This window comes from Pezoporus flaviventris, unplaced genomic scaffold, assembly GCF_033815535.1.
Source record: "Pezoporus flaviventris isolate CSIRO_AGI_PZ_B2104156 unplaced genomic scaffold, CSIRO_AGI_Pfla_v1 ptg000046l, whole genome shotgun sequence".
Taxonomy (NCBI): domain Eukaryota; kingdom Metazoa; phylum Chordata; class Aves; order Psittaciformes; family Psittacidae; genus Pezoporus; species Pezoporus flaviventris.
In genome coordinates this window covers 316,457-334,391 of record NW_026892594.1, presented here as the reverse complement: position 1 = coordinate 334,391, position 17,935 = coordinate 316,457, and the positions used below count along the sequence as shown (strand labels likewise).

The window sequence follows — 17,935 nt, the reverse complement described above, 5'->3', positions numbered from 1 at the left end:
GAAATAGGCAGCAGCTCTTCTCCTCTCAGCATAGTTGCAATATGTTCCCTTTTGTTCTGGCCTGGAAGAGGAAGCAGGACTGGTGACGAGTCCAGGCTGGGCAGGATTTGTTTATCCGTATATTTAGAAAGAGAAGCTGCCTGGTGTCTGCTGCAACACTTACAAAGAAGTCCTGGTCTTAGAGCCTAAAGCAGTTCCCATCCTTGCAGTCGTAACAGAAAGGTGACGTTCTTTCTGCTGCTCTTGAATTAATTCAGATCTGCTGACACTGTGTTCATCGATCTGGATTGTGTGGGGAAGTTTCAGATTTGAGGGATCCCGGTTGTGCATCCACGCTGGTGCCAAAATGCAGCCATGTCAGGGGCAGCAGTCAGGAAGAAAACTTGGTTCTCTTTTTTTCCCTCTGTAATGGCCCAGCTTCCCTGGAGCAGATGGATTTTAAGGAATGTTTGCTTCGAGATCTTGAGGGCTGAGAATCAAAGGGATGTGGTTGCTTCATGCACAGAAGGATGGAAACCTGAGTGTGTTGGGTGCAGGAGGTGCTGTCCTACCATGCCCTGGCCTGGCTGCAGTGTGGGCTTGACTGGGGATGAACATGGGTTTAAGGAAGCAGACAGGTGGTGTCCTCCAGAGCTTTGCTTACAGAGGTGTTTCCACAAGGGCCTTCATGACATGGCTTTCCTCCTCCTCTCCTCCTCCCCCGTGGTTTCTCATCGCGGAGGGTTGTTGCTTTCCCAAGATTGAGCTTCCTTCCCATGGTGACCCTTCATCACAGAAGAGTAACAAGTCAGTCAGGCTGGGAGCACTCTGAATGTGCTGCGTGACTCAGAATTCATTGTGTTTCGAGGTTGGATTTGAAGCCTATTTATCTGGTGTATCTGGATGGTATTTGTCCAGGCTTCTGCATCGTCATCTCACAGTCCCTCAGTAATCCGTCTGGCTTCAGAAGGAGCTGCTCAGTGCACGACACTTACTAAAAAGAGGTCAAGCCTTTTGGCAAGTGAAGTGATATATGTAGCTTATATTTGTGTTCACTGGATCTGGCTTTCCTCCTTCTCTTAATGAAACTTCTCATTTGAGATGGAGGATGGAACCTGTATTTCCCAAGTAACAAGTGACAGGACAAGAGGAAACAGCCTCAAGCTCCTGGGATGAAGTCTGTGTGTGATGGATTGTGCCACCTTATCCAAACCTACACTGAGTGTGTCAGCCCCACCTCAGCTTCTTGAGCCCTGTGGGACATTGGGTGTTGTAGCCTATCTCTGGGAGAACTTTCATCTTAACAGCAGACAGGAGACAACTAAGGACAGCTACATCCTACTGGCGCTATCTCTGCTCAGTCTCCTCTTCCAGATGATCCCGGAGGAGAGGTCCCAGCTCACCCTTCTCACATGCTGGCATGGTGAGCCTCTTCCCAAAGCAGAGCAAGACTTGCATCCTGAGTTGTAGGGCATCATTTCTTCTGCAACTGATCCCAACTGCCGCCTCACTGCCTGGGGGGAAGGATGGGCAATGGTCCCTGCTGTGGAGAAGCTGCAACATCTTTGAGTACATATTTTAGGTGAACAGCCTTCCTAGGGAAGGAGCATCCCCTCATCCCTATCTGTATAGTGATGGGTGAGTGCCTGGACCACCGGCAAAACTGGGGCTGCTGCTGCTGGTTTTCTACCTGTGCTGTACCACTTTTACCCCTTTACACCCCTCCAGGGCTTGGGGAATTGAAGGAGCAGCCTGTGATTACACTGAATCAGGGCAGATGGAGAGGGGCTTTCTAATCCCCCCACGTCACAGCAGAACTGGGCTGCAATCTGCTGTTTCATGACAGCAGGGCACAGTTCTTGCCTTCCCTCACAGGTATGTTTGTGTCTGTGAGCTGGATCAGGCCACCCTGTCCTGTGTACACTGGAGAGCTGTGGAAAATGTGGCTGGGCTTTGAATGGATGGAGGCTCGTCTGACCCGAGGGCAGGCTGGGAGCTCCAGGCTCTTAATGGCTGTCAGTGGGCGTAGGGTGCAATCTGATCCAAATGGGAAGCTGGCTGGAATCCCAGCAAGCTGTTATTATGTGGGAGGCATCTTAGGAAATGAGATGGGCTTTGGGGACTCTCTGCTCGCAGTGCCGGGCACCCCAGTGGAAGGAGAAACACCCTGTATAAGCTATGCTAAAGCTGAGGCTTCCCCAGGTACAGCTCTTCAGTGCATGGAGCCATGGTTTCTGTGTCTCTCCATTTAGGAAGCTCATAATCTTGTGTATTAGACTAAAGTTTCCTCTCTACAGCGTATCCTCCTCCACTCTGTACTCCTCTTTGGGCTGTGCATTCCCACTTTCCAGGCACCAGATAACGGAGGAGACATCTCCAAACTGTTCCAGTGCCTGTTTGTATTCTTTGCCTTCAAAAGTGCTCTGCCCTTCTATGAAAACGGCCTCAGCTGCTTTCTGAACAGGGTCTGACCTCCTGAAGTCCTCTGTTGCTTCTTTCTGAGCATGGCTGGAGGATCGTTCTGTGCCTCTATTTATACTCTTCATTGGATCTCCATAGCAGGGACTGATCTGAAAGCCTAAAAGCACAACCCCATCTGTCTTGTGCCCCTGGGGCACAGTAAAGAGCCACATCCTGCAACCACTGAGCCTGTGAGTGATCTCTTGTAGAAATGTGTTCATTGTCACCAGACTGCCTATGGCAGAATGATGAAGATGGGAGGTTTTAATGCTTTTTCCCAAGTGGACACGCTGAACCTTCAGACTTCTGTTTTTCCAAATGAAACTTGCTCCTTTTCGTTGGCCCTGATGTTCAGTGGTTAGATTTTGGGTTTATAAAGGACATTTCTTGCTGTAGGATTGATTCATGCATGCTTTGAGGCATCGGCAGGTTGCATGAGAGCCTGGGGAGACGCAGCTCTTCCACTTTGGCATCCTTTGGCTGGTGACACTTGTCCAAGGCTAGTGGTCTTGTCCAAGAGGTTGGTGGGATGGGCACACAAAGATGAGACAGTAAATCTGTCACTGTAAGGACTGTTCCAGCCATCCGGCACCTTGATTGCAGCCTGGTAAAGAACAGCTTGAGACCGGAGGTATCCCTCCTCTCCCCTTTCACTGAGTGAGTCCTAATGGTAACGGGGCAGAGGGCTTGAAGGTAAAACCAGTTCTCATTGCCCTCTGACTGGTCAGGGATGCTTTTCTTGCCACCTGGGTCACTCTGGGAGGTAAATCACAGCCGCGGTAGAGGTTGGTGTGTTTGTCCCTGGAGGCCCGTGTCTCCCAGTGACCTTCTCAGCTCATGAAGACAGCTTGGCTTTGCTGTAAAGCAGCTCATGTGACAGCAGTAATCCGCAGCTAGTACCCAGCTGTGCAGGAAGATTGCAGGGGAATCGCCCTATTTTCCCTGCACTGCAGACCCTGGCAGCCCAGCACAGGAGAGCAGGATGTGGCTTCTGCTTGCTGCAGGATGCCTGTCGTCTCTTTGGCTGCCTGAGCCCATACATCAGCAGGTTGGGATGCTTGGAGCTACAGCAGCCCCTGCTGCAAAGCCACACTCCCAGGTCAGGAGCACACACGTCCTTCTGTGAGTCAATGGGAAGCTGTGAAATAGGTTCTTAGGAGAAAAAAGAACATTTTCACCTGAAGTGGCATTTCTAAGCCTGAATTTATCTTGTTCCTTCCACCTCCCATATCCTTTGTCTTAATTTATTCCCAGGTGTGTCCAAATTCCTCTCCAAGTAACACTTTGTGGTGGCTTATGTCGGCCCCTTCTGCTCCAGGGACACTTGGCCACTGATGGACTTTTGCCATGTGCCCTACAGAAGGTTAAAGTGTGTCCCTGAGAAGACACAGACTGCGAGAAGGGAAAGACTGAGGGAGCAGCACCTTGGGTTTGGTTTAAAATTAGTCATGGTATTACTTGTTATACACAGCTTACAGACTGATGCAGACTTTCTGATAATGGCTTTAACCTGCCAGAGGGGAGACTGAGATGAGCTCTTAGGCAGAAGCTCTTCCCTGTGAGGGTGCTGAGGCGCTGGCACAGGGTGCCCAGAGAAGCTGTGGCTGCCCCATCCCTGGCAGTGTTCAAGGCCAGGTTGGACACAGGGGCTTGGAGCAAGCTGCTCTAGTGGGAGGTGTCCCTGCCCATGGCAGGGGTTGGAGCTGGAGGAGTTTTAAGGTCCTTTCCAACACAAACCAAACCATTCTATGATCCTATGGGTTTGCTGCCTCCTTATTGTCACAGATCCCTGATCTTCCTCATCTCCATTTCCCCCACAATTTTAATCTTTGAAACCTCAAATGCATCCAGAGGGAAGTTCAGTGAGCAGGGGCTGGCGCTGACGAGTGGAAGGAGCTGATGACAGCTAAAGCAGGCAGGCTTGGACTGAGATCCGGGCTTGTGCAGCCAGAGGTTCCTGCACTGCACAGGCGGCAGCAGCCCTAAGCTGCCAGCAATTTGCCTCGATTCCCTCCAGGAAGGAGGTGCCTTTGATCAGGTAGGCAGCAGTTGCTTTGTACCTGTGTAATCCCTTGGTTTCTCTGCCAGAAACCACCAGCAGTGTGTTTGTGGCTTCAATAACTTGTCCACCAGTGGCCTAAGACAATCCCTTATTTCATGTAAGCTACAAACCAGCCTTCAGAAGTGGCCATCTGTTACCACTGGTCTATGACAGATTTGAGCACGAGCCCCACAGTGAAAGGCTCTCTCTGCTATTCCCCTGAGCCGGCTAATCTCTTCCCTTCCACCCCTTCCCATCAAATACAGGAGGAAAAAGAGAAAGCTTTGTACTCCCAAGCATTAGGGGTCTCTAATTGGTGTGTGCACGACAGGACCACTGCGTTTAAATGGTGAGCATAGAGCTAATGGAAGCTGAGCTTTATTGCTGGCATAAATATAGTGTGTTCAACTCCTTTGAAGTCACAGGGAGCAGCAGCCGGGGGTGCTTGTGTTCGATTAAACCCCATCAGTGGCTTTGGCCTGTGGTTGTTCCCTGCTGCTCTGACCCATGGATGTGTTACTATGTCCTTGTGTGCCAGATCTTCTCAGATGCTCCTGGTACAAACCAGGGTCCAAGTAGCACTTCCAAATAGGAGTTAAGAGGTTTGAAGTCTCACAGGAAATAACCAAGACTTGGACTGGGCTGAGTTTTGGGCTTGCTGCTGTCAGGGATGTGCTTCCTTGCTTCTGGTGTGACGGACCTGTGGTCTGAGCTAGAGCAGCCTTCCCTACAGTCAGTGAATGGGACTCTGGTCTGACAGGCTGAGAGAGCTGGGCTGGTTCAGCCTGGAGAAGAGAAGGCTCCTGAAGGGGAGACCTTAGAGCAGCTCCAGTGCCTAAAGGGGCTGCAGGAAAGCTGGAGAGGGGCTTTGGACAAGGGCCTGTAGGGCCAGGCCAAAGGGAATGGCTTTAACCTGCCAGAGGGGAGACTGAGATGAGCTCTTAGGCAGAAGTTCTTGCCTGTGAGGGTGCTGAGGCGCTGGCACAGGGTGCCCAGAGAAGCTGTGGCTGCCCCATCCCTGGCAGTGTTCAAGGCCAGGTTGGACACAGGGGCTTGGAGCAAGCTGCTCTAGTGGAAGGTGTCCCTGCCTGTGGCAGGGGTTGGAACTGGATGAGCTTTAAGGTCTCTTCCAACCCAAACCAGGCTGTGACTCTGTGAATCACCCACAACAGATGCAAAGCAGGAAGGATTCTCCATCCACCACAGCTCCTTTCACTCTCAGGAAGCACTTTCCAACCTGTTGCGTCCTGCCCGGGCAGCCACAGGACAGGCTCTTACACAAGCAGCTGCTTGATTCTTCTTGCAGCTTTTGTCCATGTGGGTGCATGTGCCACAAGTCTCCCCTTTGCAGGCCACTGCATGCTGGTGGGATCCACTGGGACAAAACACCTGGAAAACCCTTGCTTCCTGTAAAGCAAATGGTCATTTCTCTCCCTGCACCCATCATTGCCTTCTCTTGGCATTCAAAGAGGCTTCCAGCGACCTAACCAATGTTCTTGTGCCTTCAGTCACCAGGCCAGAGTCCAAGCTTGTTTTTCTATCAACATATGTGCAGGGTTTAAAAAGGAGGAATCTGCCAGAGGCAGTAGCATACCAGGAATAAGTACTCCTGGGAGTGAGAGGTAGGAATCCATCCCACTTGCTGTGCGGCCCAGACAGTGGATGACAGTGGTGTGTATGTGAAAAGGAGGAATGTGGACTGTAAAAACTTGCTCTTTACATGATACATTCAACGCCCGAGTTGTGTGCTCACCATGATTTATTGCTTACCTTGCTGAGGATGGGACGCAGAAGAAAAAAGGGGAGGATCTGTGCCAGATGGGTATGTGGTCCTATGAAGAGGACAGCCTGCAGACACCAAAGCACTGTGACACTTAACACCATTGCAATGAGAGGATGTGCTGGTTTGTAGCAGGGATTGCTTTTACAGTTAGCTTGGAAGGATATGCTTTGAAGAAGAGGGAAAAAAGGACTGTTAAGGTGTGCATCTACCCCTTTTTCCCCCAAGAAGAAACGAAGAATGCTTACTTCCTTCTAGCTAGTGCTGGAACTAAAACAGGTAAGGCTCAACCAGAGTTGCAGCTTTCCATATCTGCAAGGTAAAGCTTTGAACAGGCGTTATCCTGTAAAGCTTCCCAAGGCGTTATCCTCCTCCAGAAGCTGTGCACCTTTCTGGGCTGGAAGTTCATGTCACTTCTCTTGGGTTAAGAGCACCATTTCACCCATCAGAGAGGTGTAGGGGCTGGGAGTGGGGCACTGGGGGAGAGAACCCATCACTTTGGACCCGTTTGTTGGCCATGAATGTGCACTCTGTTGTAGCAGAGAGGCTCCAGCGGACCAAGTCAGGGAAATGCTGGGAAAATGGTTTTTAGATGAAGCCAGGGACTATCTGGTTACGTATTACCTTACTACCAGAACAATAGCTGCTTTATAGCTCCGTGTGCTAAATGCTCTGTAGTATATGCTAATGTTCGTGTTCACATGTGATCTGTTGCGCAGCATACGAACTTCTGAAACTCATTGAGATCCGAGTCTGTCCGAGCCTTAAAAATACATCAAGTTCCTTTCAGAGGACAATGAGCGCCTGGATTTCATGAACTTTCCAGCCTTGTGCTCTTGGGATACATAGAAATGTCACTTTGGCACCATTTCTGCTTCTCATTCATTTCTCATCCCTCTACGTGGGGGAATAGTGGAGAGCTTTACTGGAGGTAGCCTTAGCTTCTCCAAGATGGATTTTACTACTCTCACTTCAGTGCAGCCATTTCTCATCAGGCCCCTCTGGTCCAATTGAACCTTTCATCTAAATAGTTGTAAAATACAGTACAAATACCTGCAAGTATCTTACATTTGCCTCCCCCTTACTCTACCTCCCACTTATGCACGTAATGTTCTGTATAGAGGTAGAAATGTTTTAGTTACTGTGCCTAATATTGGGGTGTTACTCATATGCAAACATAGTAATTTCTACTCATATGTGGACACTGAGTATTTTAATTCACTTAGTAAGCAAAAAGCTGTATTTCTTACGAATACATTATTGACCCCAATTAATCTGCCTCTCCCCAGTTGTAGTGTTTGGCTTTTGTTCAGCCTTTTACACTTGCATTTTATTGTCAGGCTTCCTAACAGCAGACTATTCAGGTTGCAAGTGGAGCCTAACAGAGTGTTCACCAGGTGAGTGGATTTTTGTGATGGTAGTTTGGAATAATGGGATGTAACTGGTGTTGTCACTTGGTCCTTTAGGTTCTTGCCTGTGGTATTTTTTTGGGTTTAAAGGGATTGTACCCATCTGTCTGCATTTTGGTCCTCCTTTCACACTTCCAAGGGGAAGATATCACATGTCAGATATAGATTTACATCCAGGCATCCTGTAATGGCTGTCTGAGCCGCTGCTCTGGGCATGGACACTGTTTTGGCTGTTGGGTAGAGGTGTGCAATGCCTTTGGGATGTTTGAGTATCTTACAGCCCCATCCTGTTAGCCTTAGGAAAGCTGAGCTCTCTTAATGATTACTTAAGTAAAGACTTAGAAGCAGGCAGAGCTGGGCCCAGAGCCTGTGTGTTAATAACACTCCAGAAGCAGTTCTGTGGTGATGGATGGGGTTGGGGGGGGGGGGGGCAGGATGATGTTGGGATTCTTGGATCTAATAAATGTGGCTTTCTAAAGGTTGTGGATGAGATGCAGAGTTAAAGCAGCAATGCAAAGGAGAGAAAACCCCACAAACACCCTCTCAGCACCCATCAGCTTTAAGAAGCTATAGGCTGAATGTTGTTAACAGTAACCTAAGTGAAGTAGTAAGTGGTGCCCTGTCTCAGACAGCCCAGGAGGATACATACAAGAGCTTGTATGTGAGTGACCGTTGATGCTTCTGCTGATGGAAGTCCACCAGCTTTTGGACTGTGGGCACAACTGCCTTTTTCTATGCAACTGTATTGCCTTTATATGCTATTTCTCATTTACAAGGATGCCCAGAGTATTGTTCCTGCAGAAATTCAGCCAAATAGTTCATTAAAAAATGTGATATTTCAGTGCTTAAAAAAAAATAAATCAATTTAAATGACTTTATTCCGAAGTGGACTTTTGCCATTCAAGTAATATAAAATGTTATCAATTCTAGATGGTACCCTCTCTTCATTCTCACAGTAGCTTGTAAGAAAATCATATAGAAGATACAGGACTCTAAAGGCTGTTTTTAAAGGTGGGATAAGAGTCAGCCTTAATAGGCAATTCTTCTTCTGGAAGAGTCCCTGTAGATGTTAACAGCATAGCAGCAAGTCAGGAAAGTATTTATGGCAAAATGTAACAGGGATCCCTATTAGGTGATTGCTCAGAAATATTAAGGTGCTAAGGGGAGACTGAGATGAGCTCTTAGGCAGAAGCTCTTCCCTGTGAGGGTGCTGAGGCGCTGGCACAGGGTGCCCAGAGAAGCTGTGGCTGCCCCATCCCTGGCAGTGTTCAAGGCCAGGTTGGACACAGGGGCTTGGAGCAAGCTGCTCTAGTGGAAGGTGTCCCTGCCTGTGGCAGGGGTTAAAGCTGGAGGAGCTTTAAGGTCCCTTCCAATACAAACCATCCCGTGATATTGCCCCCTTGTCCAATCATCATTTTAATATCTGATTTCTCGTAAGAGGAGCAGACTAATTCACTGTTAGATGTCTCCTACCTCTACTTCCTGAGAAGCTTGGCACTGATGACACTTTCTGCTCCATCTCTTTGTTGGCAGGCAAGAGATTGAAAGAAAAGCAAATCCCCACTGAAGCAGGCACTGGGGGTTGCTGTACTTCCTCTATTTTTAACTGTGTTTGCTATATACATAACTGACCATGATAGACTGCTAATCTTATCAGGTGTACCGTTCTCTCCACAGGCAAGTCAGCCGATCAGGGAAGCTTAGAAGGGTTATTCACTAAGCTTTCATCTGTGGAGTCTGGTAAAAAAAGCTTTCTTTTTGCAGGAAGACGCATGCACTCCTCGTGTTTGTCACCTTCCCTACACACTAAATTGGGTTGGGTTTAAAGTGCCATGTCCTGGGGACCCAGGGCTAGTGCTTGAAGCAATGCAGCTTTACACTGCCTCAGCCGATGCCCAGGTCCTGTTATCAAGCTCTAAATTCAGCCTCAAGACCCCCTGAAGGGGAGAGGGAAGGACAGGTAACCTTAGATCCTAGGCTGAAGGCACGAAGCTAATCCACCATCAGGATACCAGATTCCCTCTTTGCCTTCTTTCCCAAGCACCTTTTTCATGGGAGTTTTCAGCTCCATCAAAATGAGACTGAACCAGGAGGTATGGGATTTCAGATAAATCATTTCCAGTGTCAAAAGGAATTGCAGGGTTTTCCTTATGTTACTACCCTCACGGCAGATGATTGCGGGTGGAAGAGTTCTGGTAAGTCAGGAAAGGGCTGCAAAGACAGAGGTGCATGGCAGTGGTGAAGTGTCATCAGTGAAGGACATGTTTGTCACCACTGCTTGAAGACACCGAGTCTTTGCTGTGCCAGGGAAGAGTCTGGGTACCAAATTGGGTCACTGGGATCTTCCTCTTCCCGTGGAAATGCTGGGGCTTCAGAGGAGGTAATTCCATGAGCACCTGTCTGTATGCCACTGGGTAAGTTGTATAGACCTATAGCAACAGAGACAGTAAATCAGGAATCCCAGACCCAGAGTTTTTGTCTCAAGGTACTGCAACTTAAAAAGAACTCCCAAAAAACCAACCCCAAAACTCAAAACCCCCAAAAGCTGTGGAATTGTCTTCAGGAATCTTGTTATTTATTTGACAAGGGAGAGTGGTGTCTGCCGTGTCATCTTTATGGGATGAAGGCTGGGCTGCTCTATTCCCTTGGATTGTGTATTGAGCAGAGTGGGAGGTGCTGCTGTCTCTTGCCCTGCTGTGGTCTGCTGAAAGGAGCCACAGGTAACTGAGTGGTCCCTTTGTGAGGATGGATTGCCTGCTTCTGCTGTAGAGGCAAAAGTAAAAGACCAGAAATCAGGGAGATTAAGCCAAAGGTGTTTCAGGTCTTGGCTAAACTGTGACCTTTCCCTCCTTCTAGAGAGGAAGAAAATAGATGTGTATCAAAATGCAATGAGCTGTCCTCTTGCAGCTAGAGAATGAAGGTTGGTCTCTTACTGGGACCTGGGGATAAATAAAATCCAAACATCCAAACTTGGGGTTTAAACCAACACCTTGATAGAACATAACAAGCATTTAGCAGTCTTTGCTGAAGCTGACTGAGCAGGAGGAAGAATGAGCCATAGAAACATGGTGTTGCACCTCTGCCTTTCTGATGGTAGAGGGCTGGAGGTCCCAGGTCAGTTAGACTTTATGGGTCACTGAGACAGCAGCTCCCATTGCTCTGAATGAGCAGAGAAGGAAGGTTCATTGAAGCACAGCAAGAGGAGCTAAGGAAAGGACAAGTCAATGACAATATTAAGCAGGTAGGTGACACCCAAGGACAATCTGAGAGACTGAGATGTGGTCATGAAGATGGGGTAGATGCAAGGAAGGAAACAGTGGCACCAGGGCTGTCCTTCCTCCATTCTATGTAGTTATTGTTGGAAATGTTGCATCTTGGTTTGTCTCCTGTGCTTATCTTCTGTTCTGAGGATAAATTAAGGGTATGAAGTAACCTACTAGATTGCAATAGTTTAGTGCTCCATGGTTCAGCTTTGCTATCAAAACTCGGTGCCTTGGTGCCTTTCTCTTTATTATGGTTTTGACCAGAATAGCATTTGAAAAGATAGATGCTGGATGATGTTGAGGTGAGCCAGCAGAACAAGGGCTGCAGCATCTTTCACATTAGCATTTGGTAGAACAATTCTTGTGTGTTGATATGAATGGCGCAGAGGATGTACGGGGGAGAGCTGTGGGTGTTGTGTGCCTAGGAAGTTTTCAGAGCTGAAATCACTGCATGGGCTTTTTGTGAGCTGTCAGAAAGCCAATTCTGATGGTGAAAATTCTTCCAGTCATCATCTTCTCCTAAGAGACATCTAATTTGAGTTACTCGTTGATGCTCGAGCAGTAGTTGGGGAAGAATAAGAAGGGCGTGCTTTCAGAAGATAGTTTGTCTTATCTTCAAGTAGGTGCCTGTGTTAAGGGATGTCTTCTGCTTCCTTTGTCACCACTGAGTGCGGTGGGATTCCTGAAATGCTTGATTTCTGCAGTGGGCTCTGGGTGAAATCCCATCCATGGTGTCGTGTCAACACCTCGGATCTCGAGGGACACCTTCAGTTTGTGGATGTTTCTTCTCTATGGTCACAGGATTTTCAGGGTAACGTGACTTTGAGAGCACTCATTTCAGCTGCTGTGACTTGAGCTTGTCAAGGAGATCTGGGTTGGTTTTCTGAGTACACATCCTCATGACCATTGCCTGTCCTTCCCCCCACCAGAAGGCTCTCCGTTCAGTCCCCCAGAAGGGACATGGTGAAGATGATAGTTTCTGTGAATCTTGGCAAGGCAGGTTTCCATGCAAAACAATGTGGATTTAATAGAAGTCTGTTGTGGGAGCTTTTAATGTGCTTGCTGAACTGTTTTGTGTCAGCAGGAATGCACCAGGTAGTCTCCAGCACTGTGGTTATCTGTCTCGGTGAGGATGGGAATGGTCTTTGCTGCAGGATTCAGTTGAAGGACACGGTTGCTCTGCAGTTATGTGCTGGTGGTGGTGTCAATACTGGTAGTCAATAATACCAGAACACACCTGACTCCGAACGAAGCTGCTCAAGATTAGATACAAGGAAGAAGTTCTTTAATGGAACAGGTTGCCCAAAGAAGTGGTAAACGCTCCGTCCCTGGCAATGTTCAAGGCCAGGTTGGACGGAAGCCTTGGAGAACATGTCCTAGTGTGAGGCATCGCTGCTCCTCATGGCAGGGGGGTTGGAACTGGATGATCTTAAGGTCCTTTCCAACCTAAACCATTCTATGATTCTAATATGTATGACTGTCCTTTCTAAAACCAGGAGCACAGTGGGGTGTAAGAGAGCCCCTCCTGGTTTGTCATGTTGCTAAAGACGTTATGCGTGGCTGGGAGAATAAGGTGTATCTCATGGTTGACTGTGAGTCAAGTTTACTGTCAAGAAATACCTCTAGTGCCAACTGGTTTGTCCAGTATGTCCTAGCACTGTCTCGGATTTGCTTACTGGGGACTCCATCACCAGTGGACCAAAGCTTCTCTACTAAAGGAGAGCCACTGGAATCTTGTTCACATTCAAGGCTGAAAGGGATTCAAGTGATCACTTACACCTCCCCCTTGCCTGAGCCAGCATCCGTCTTAGATGGCTCTAGAAGACCTCCAGTGATGGAGACTTTGCTCCAGAGCTTCACCAGCCTTATATTTAGCTATTGTCTGGGTTCCCCCTCCCAGTGCAGTTTTCCATGCTGTGCTTCATGTTCAAATCTTATTCTGTCCCACTATGGATAAGACTATCAGGTTATTCACTATTTATCTGCATCAGTCCTGATGTATTTATGGACTATCCTAGGTATAGAGATCAAATCATGCCCAGTGCTCTTTCACTGTGCTGCCCACCAAGGGCTAATGTTTCATTGTTTGGAGATCTACTGATGCATTTCCCTGCTTGAGTTGTGTGCATTAAGATGCACCCTGGTCCTTTTGAACTGTCTGTGAGAATTCTTCCATCATGTCTTCAAAAGTCACCTTTGGCTCTGTGTGGAACAGTATCTGCTAACCTGGGTGCTAGGGCCCTGTGGTGCATTCCTGAGCACAGGAATTTGGGTTGGATTGCTCAGCCTGGCGCCTCTGGAGGAGGGGAAGAAAGAAGTTGCAGGAATATCTACTGTGAAATGCTACAGCTTTAGGTTGGTTGTACCTTTTCCTCGTGCTGCACTTGCTGTGATCTCAAGGGTGAAGAGGTGTTAAAGTCAGGCAGAAACAGGCACTGATGACCCTGGTCCCCTGAGCATCAACTGTCCTGGATCTCCAGGGCACTGCTCACCCACTGACCTGACCTTCTCCCCCAAAGCCCTTTGTGGTGATCTAATCCAGTCACCTGCAATTTAGGATCAAAACTGTTCTTATGCTGCTGCTGCTGCTGCTCTGCCTCCATGCCAGGTAAGATGTCTCTATCAGCCATCGTGTGATGTTTCACCTCTGAATCGTGCTGCTCTCTGGTTGCAGGTAGAGCCTAACCCTTACCTTTCTTCTCCTGGGAGCTCTAATGTCTTCTCTGCTGAAACAGCAGGAGTTTCATTATCTCCTACAGCTGTCACAGTCCCCCAACTAAAATGCAGCCACTAATATGATCTGACCCAGCAGTGGAGTCCAGCTGCAGCCGTCTCTAATCCTTTGATTCGTGGTGGCTATCTCAACCCCTAAGGCTTGCCACAGCCTTGGATTCTCACCCATTCCACTCCATGGCTTCCAGGCAGTGATGGCCATGCCACAGCAAAGCCAGCTGGTCCTCCACCAACTTAACCTGGCATGCTGCAGGTAAGTGAAATGCAGGACCTTGGTGCTGGCTCTGCCCCAGCTCTGTGTGTAAGTGTCCTTGTCCTGGAGCTGGCTCCTCATCCTTGTCAAAGACAAGTGCTGGCAGGTAGGTGAGGTTGGTGGCCAGGAACGGGTGATTCAAAGGGGAAAGAGACGCTTGGGCTTCATGTCTTACCCACCACTTGCACATGGACTTTTAGGGTGGCTTCATGAAGGGGAAGCAAACACACAGCCTGGCTGCATCTTCCTGCTTGCCAGGAGCCTGTGGCCATGATCAGTTCCACCTGGCATGCGATTCATCGCATCTGCTGAGGCAGGAGCTGTGTGGGATCCAGTGGGATCCCTCTTCCCTGACTTGGTTCTCCTGTGTTTCCTTGTTCCCAGCTCCACTTTCTTTGTTCTTCAAAGACTCAAGAAGTTGGGGGTTTTATTGTCTAATGGATTTCCTGGTTTTAATACAATTGAAAGGGTCTGAAATCCATGCTTTAGATTAACATATGCCAGCTAGATTAGGGCTAATCAGGGTGCAGGTCTGAGCAGATGCAGTGCAGGGCCAATCCTAGGCCTGATTACAGCATCTCAATGCTTTAATCGTCTCTCTCCCAAGGGCGATCAGCTCTGCTTTAGTGCACAGCAGACTTTGCAGCCCTCTCCTCCTTTGGGTTGTCACCACCCCTGGCAGGAAGGCTGCTACGTCAGATGCTGAGGCGATTTAGTTTAATCCCATGCAGAAAGGGAGCTGCGTGTTGCTGTCTCTCGCCGAGACTTCCCTGCTTTCCAAGATGTGCCAAACCTTGGGTGACGTCAATCAGGGAATCCTAAAATGGTTCGGGTTGGAAAGGACCTTAAAGTTCACCCAGTTCCAAACCCCTGCCATGGGGAGGGGCACCTTCCACTAGAGCATGAACTCATCCTTTCCAAAGAAGACCCCCACTGGGTCTTCACATCTCCCCATCTTTTGGTAGAACCCGTCTTTGGCAGCACCCCTACCCTGGCTGGTGTTCAATGTGTATGAAGAGCATGAAGGGATAAGGCTTTTCAGGTTGCACACTCTGTGGTCCAGGAGGGTAGTGGTGACTCTGCTCTTTGGCTTGGCCATGGGGAGTAGACTCATTTGAGACCTCCAGCAGTCTCCTTCAGGTTAGCAATGCAAGAAACCCAAAGGGCTTAGTTGGGTTGTTGGTCTGGAGTGGGGTTTTTAGGTGCATCCCAGGCCAGATCCCCATATCTGTGCCAGCATCTCCTTCAACCAGGATGTGCTTTATTTCATTGAAGGGTCTGATATAGGAGATTTTCTTCAGGAGGGTTGAGTGTGAGCTCTCATTTCAGTGTTTTGTTTCCTGAAAACTCCCATCTATTGGAAAGCATCACGGGACCTTTTCACCTTCTGACTCCACACCATTTGTAGCAGTCAGTGCTGAACCTTCCCACCAGGAAAGCAATTCCTCCCTTGGGCTGTGAACTGCACAAGTGTGGTTTGGGGATCTCCTGGTGTGGGGCAGCCCTTTGGCTGGGTGGATCCTGACATTTTCCAACCCTCAGGGTGCTTTGAGATCCCGAGAGGAGGGATGCTGAAGGGCTCCAAAGCTCACTGTGCTCTGCTGGGGTCACCCACCTGGTCAGCACGATTAACTCGTAAGCTTTCCTGTCTGTACTGGAAGTTATCTAAGGACACCAAGCTTGGGATATTAAACAAGTGCCCTTGGCAGGACAGAGCCTGCTCTCTGCCACAGAAACCTGAATCAAAAGAGATTGGGCTGCTTTTTTGGGAATGCTGGGTCAGGAACCTGCTGTCTTAAACCATTTCAATGCTGTTTCAGGGCTGGGCATCCAGTGCTGCTGCCTGGAAGGATTTAGTGACCTCTAAATGCTGTTTTTTCCCCCAACAGAGGTGGGGATAGGTTGCATAATGTCATGTACAAGGTGGCTTTTAGAGGTTCACTTGTCTAAATCAAGCTCTGCCAAGCCAAAGGCAGTGGTGAGTACAGGTAGGTAATATAGGAGTGGGAATCAGAGAATCGTGGAAGAGTTTGGGTTGGAAGGGAGCTTAAAGCTCCTCTGGTTCCAAACCCCTGCCACGGGCAGGGACACCTTCCACTAGAGCAGCTTGCTCCAAGCCCCTGTGTCCAACCTGGCCTTGAACACTGCCAGGGATGGGGCAGCCACAGCTTCTCTGGGCACCCTGTGCCAGCGCCTCAGCACCCTCACAGGGAAGAGCTTCTGCCTAAGAGCTCATCTCAGTCTCCCTTCTGGCAGGTTAAAGCCATTCCCCTTGGCCTGTCCATACAGGCCCTTGTCCAAAGCCCCTCTCCAGCTTTCCTGCAGCCCCTTTAGGCACTGGAGCTGCTCTAAGGTCTCCCCTTCAGGAGCCTTCTCTTCTCCAGGCTGACCCAGCCCAGCTCTCTCAGCCTGGCTCCAGAGCAGAGCTGCTCCAGCCCTCGCAGCATCTCCATGGCCTCCTCTGCACTCGCTCCAACCGCTCCACGTCCCTCTTGTGCTGCTGCCCCAGTGCTGGATGCAGGACTCCATCAATCCAAAGGATCATCTCTGGAGCAGCACAAATGCATCCTCCAAACCCCTTGGGACCTCAGCTCATGGCCACATCTGCCTCATTCCCCCCCCCCAGCTCTGTTCCTTCTCTCCCAACCAGTTTCCTTCTCTTGTCTCCTCAGGTCTCGTCCAGATCCCCGTCAGCATGTACCAGACCGTGGTGACCAGCCTGGCCCAAGGCAACGGCCCCGTTCAGGTGGCGATGGCCCCCGTTACCACAAGGATAGGGGACAGTGCTGTCACCGTGGACGGGCAGGCAGTGGAAGTGGTCACCTTGGAACAGTGATGTTCCCCGAGCCAGGATCACGGTGGTTTTCCTCGTCTCTCAATGCGACTTAAAAGTTTTTTACGCCTCTCCAGAGATGCATTGAGGTGGCATCGAGTCTCCAGCTTTGGAAGCAAAGGGTTTGAAGTTTTGTTAACTTTTTTTTTTCTTTTTTAAAAGGAAAAAAAGGAGGAAAGAAAAAAAAAAAGGAAAAACCCAGGAAAACGGGAATAATCTTAGCAGAGGATGTGTGTAAAGTGCGTTTTCACAGCGCCACTCTGCTCTCGGAGGAGCGAGAAGCCAAATTGTGACGGGACTTTCATTGCGAGGAGATCTAAAACGAAAGGAAACAAGCCCCTTATTCCCTAATTCCCCACTACAGGATGGAGCAGGATGAGGCGTGGAGGGGAATGTGGATACCCTCAGCCGAAGCTGCTCCCGGGCACGGCCCTCTGCACTTGGCAAATTAGATTTCAAACGATTTTAACGTGGACTTTTATAATGACAGCAAAATGAAATAACCACAAAAAAAAAAAAAAACAGGAAAATATTTTGGGAAAAGGCTCCTCTCTTGGGATAACATAAAGGAATGCATGTGTGACTGCAGGGGGGCGGCAGCCTCGGGAAGGAGGTGATGCTCTTCCAGGAGCCAGCGGAATGCCGCCCTCCCCTCGCCGTGCTCCGCTCGGCTCCCCTTGGTGCACACTGGAGACCTTGTTCTTACTCTCTGCTCTCAGAACGTACCTGCCATTGTCCATCTTCTTCTTTCCTTTATTATTATTATTATTGTTATTATTATTATTATTGCCCATTTTTTTTGTGGATCTAAACCCGAGTGGGAACGCCTCTGGAGGGGCTCCGGCTGCGTTCTTCCCTGCTTGCCCAGCGCCTTCCCAGCACTTCCCTCGCCAAAGAGCCACCTTGGGCTCATCCCAGTCCCCGTTATCCCCCCAGGACCCTACATCCTCCCTTCCCATCCCCGCAGAGTCCAATTCCCACAGGAAAAGGTTCACTTGAAGGTAATGGGGGGGCTACACGCGCAGCCCTTTCCCTTTGGGAGACCCCTTCTCCATCCCCAACCTTCCAACCTATCCCTTCCCCTGCCCTTTGTGCATCTCCAAAGGACTTTTAATCCCCAAAACTTTTCCAGGAAGGTTATAAATAGGCCCTTGGAGGGGATATTTGGGGGGAGGGGGAACTTT

At 49.1% G+C, this 17,935-nt stretch overlaps 1 protein-coding gene across 4 annotated transcripts in view; it reads left to right on the top strand.

Moving 5' to 3' along the window:
• NRF1 (nuclear respiratory factor 1) overlaps positions 1-17,537 on the top strand; it is a 55,350-nt gene extending 37,813 nt beyond the window's left edge. For 2 of the 4 annotated variants that reach the window (XM_061467909.1, XM_061467905.1), the window contains 2 exons: positions 7,601-7,657; positions 16,591-17,537. In XM_061467909.1, coding sequence (XP_061323893.1) covers positions 7,601-7,657; positions 16,591-16,754 — 221 coding nt within the window. In that variant the 3' untranslated portion in view covers positions 16,755-17,537. The remainder of the gene's footprint in view (positions 1-7,600; positions 7,658-16,590) is intronic. The other 2 variants (XM_061467911.1, XM_061467908.1) reach the window with 1 other exon arrangement.
• Positions 17,538-17,935: the final 398 nt, after the last annotated feature.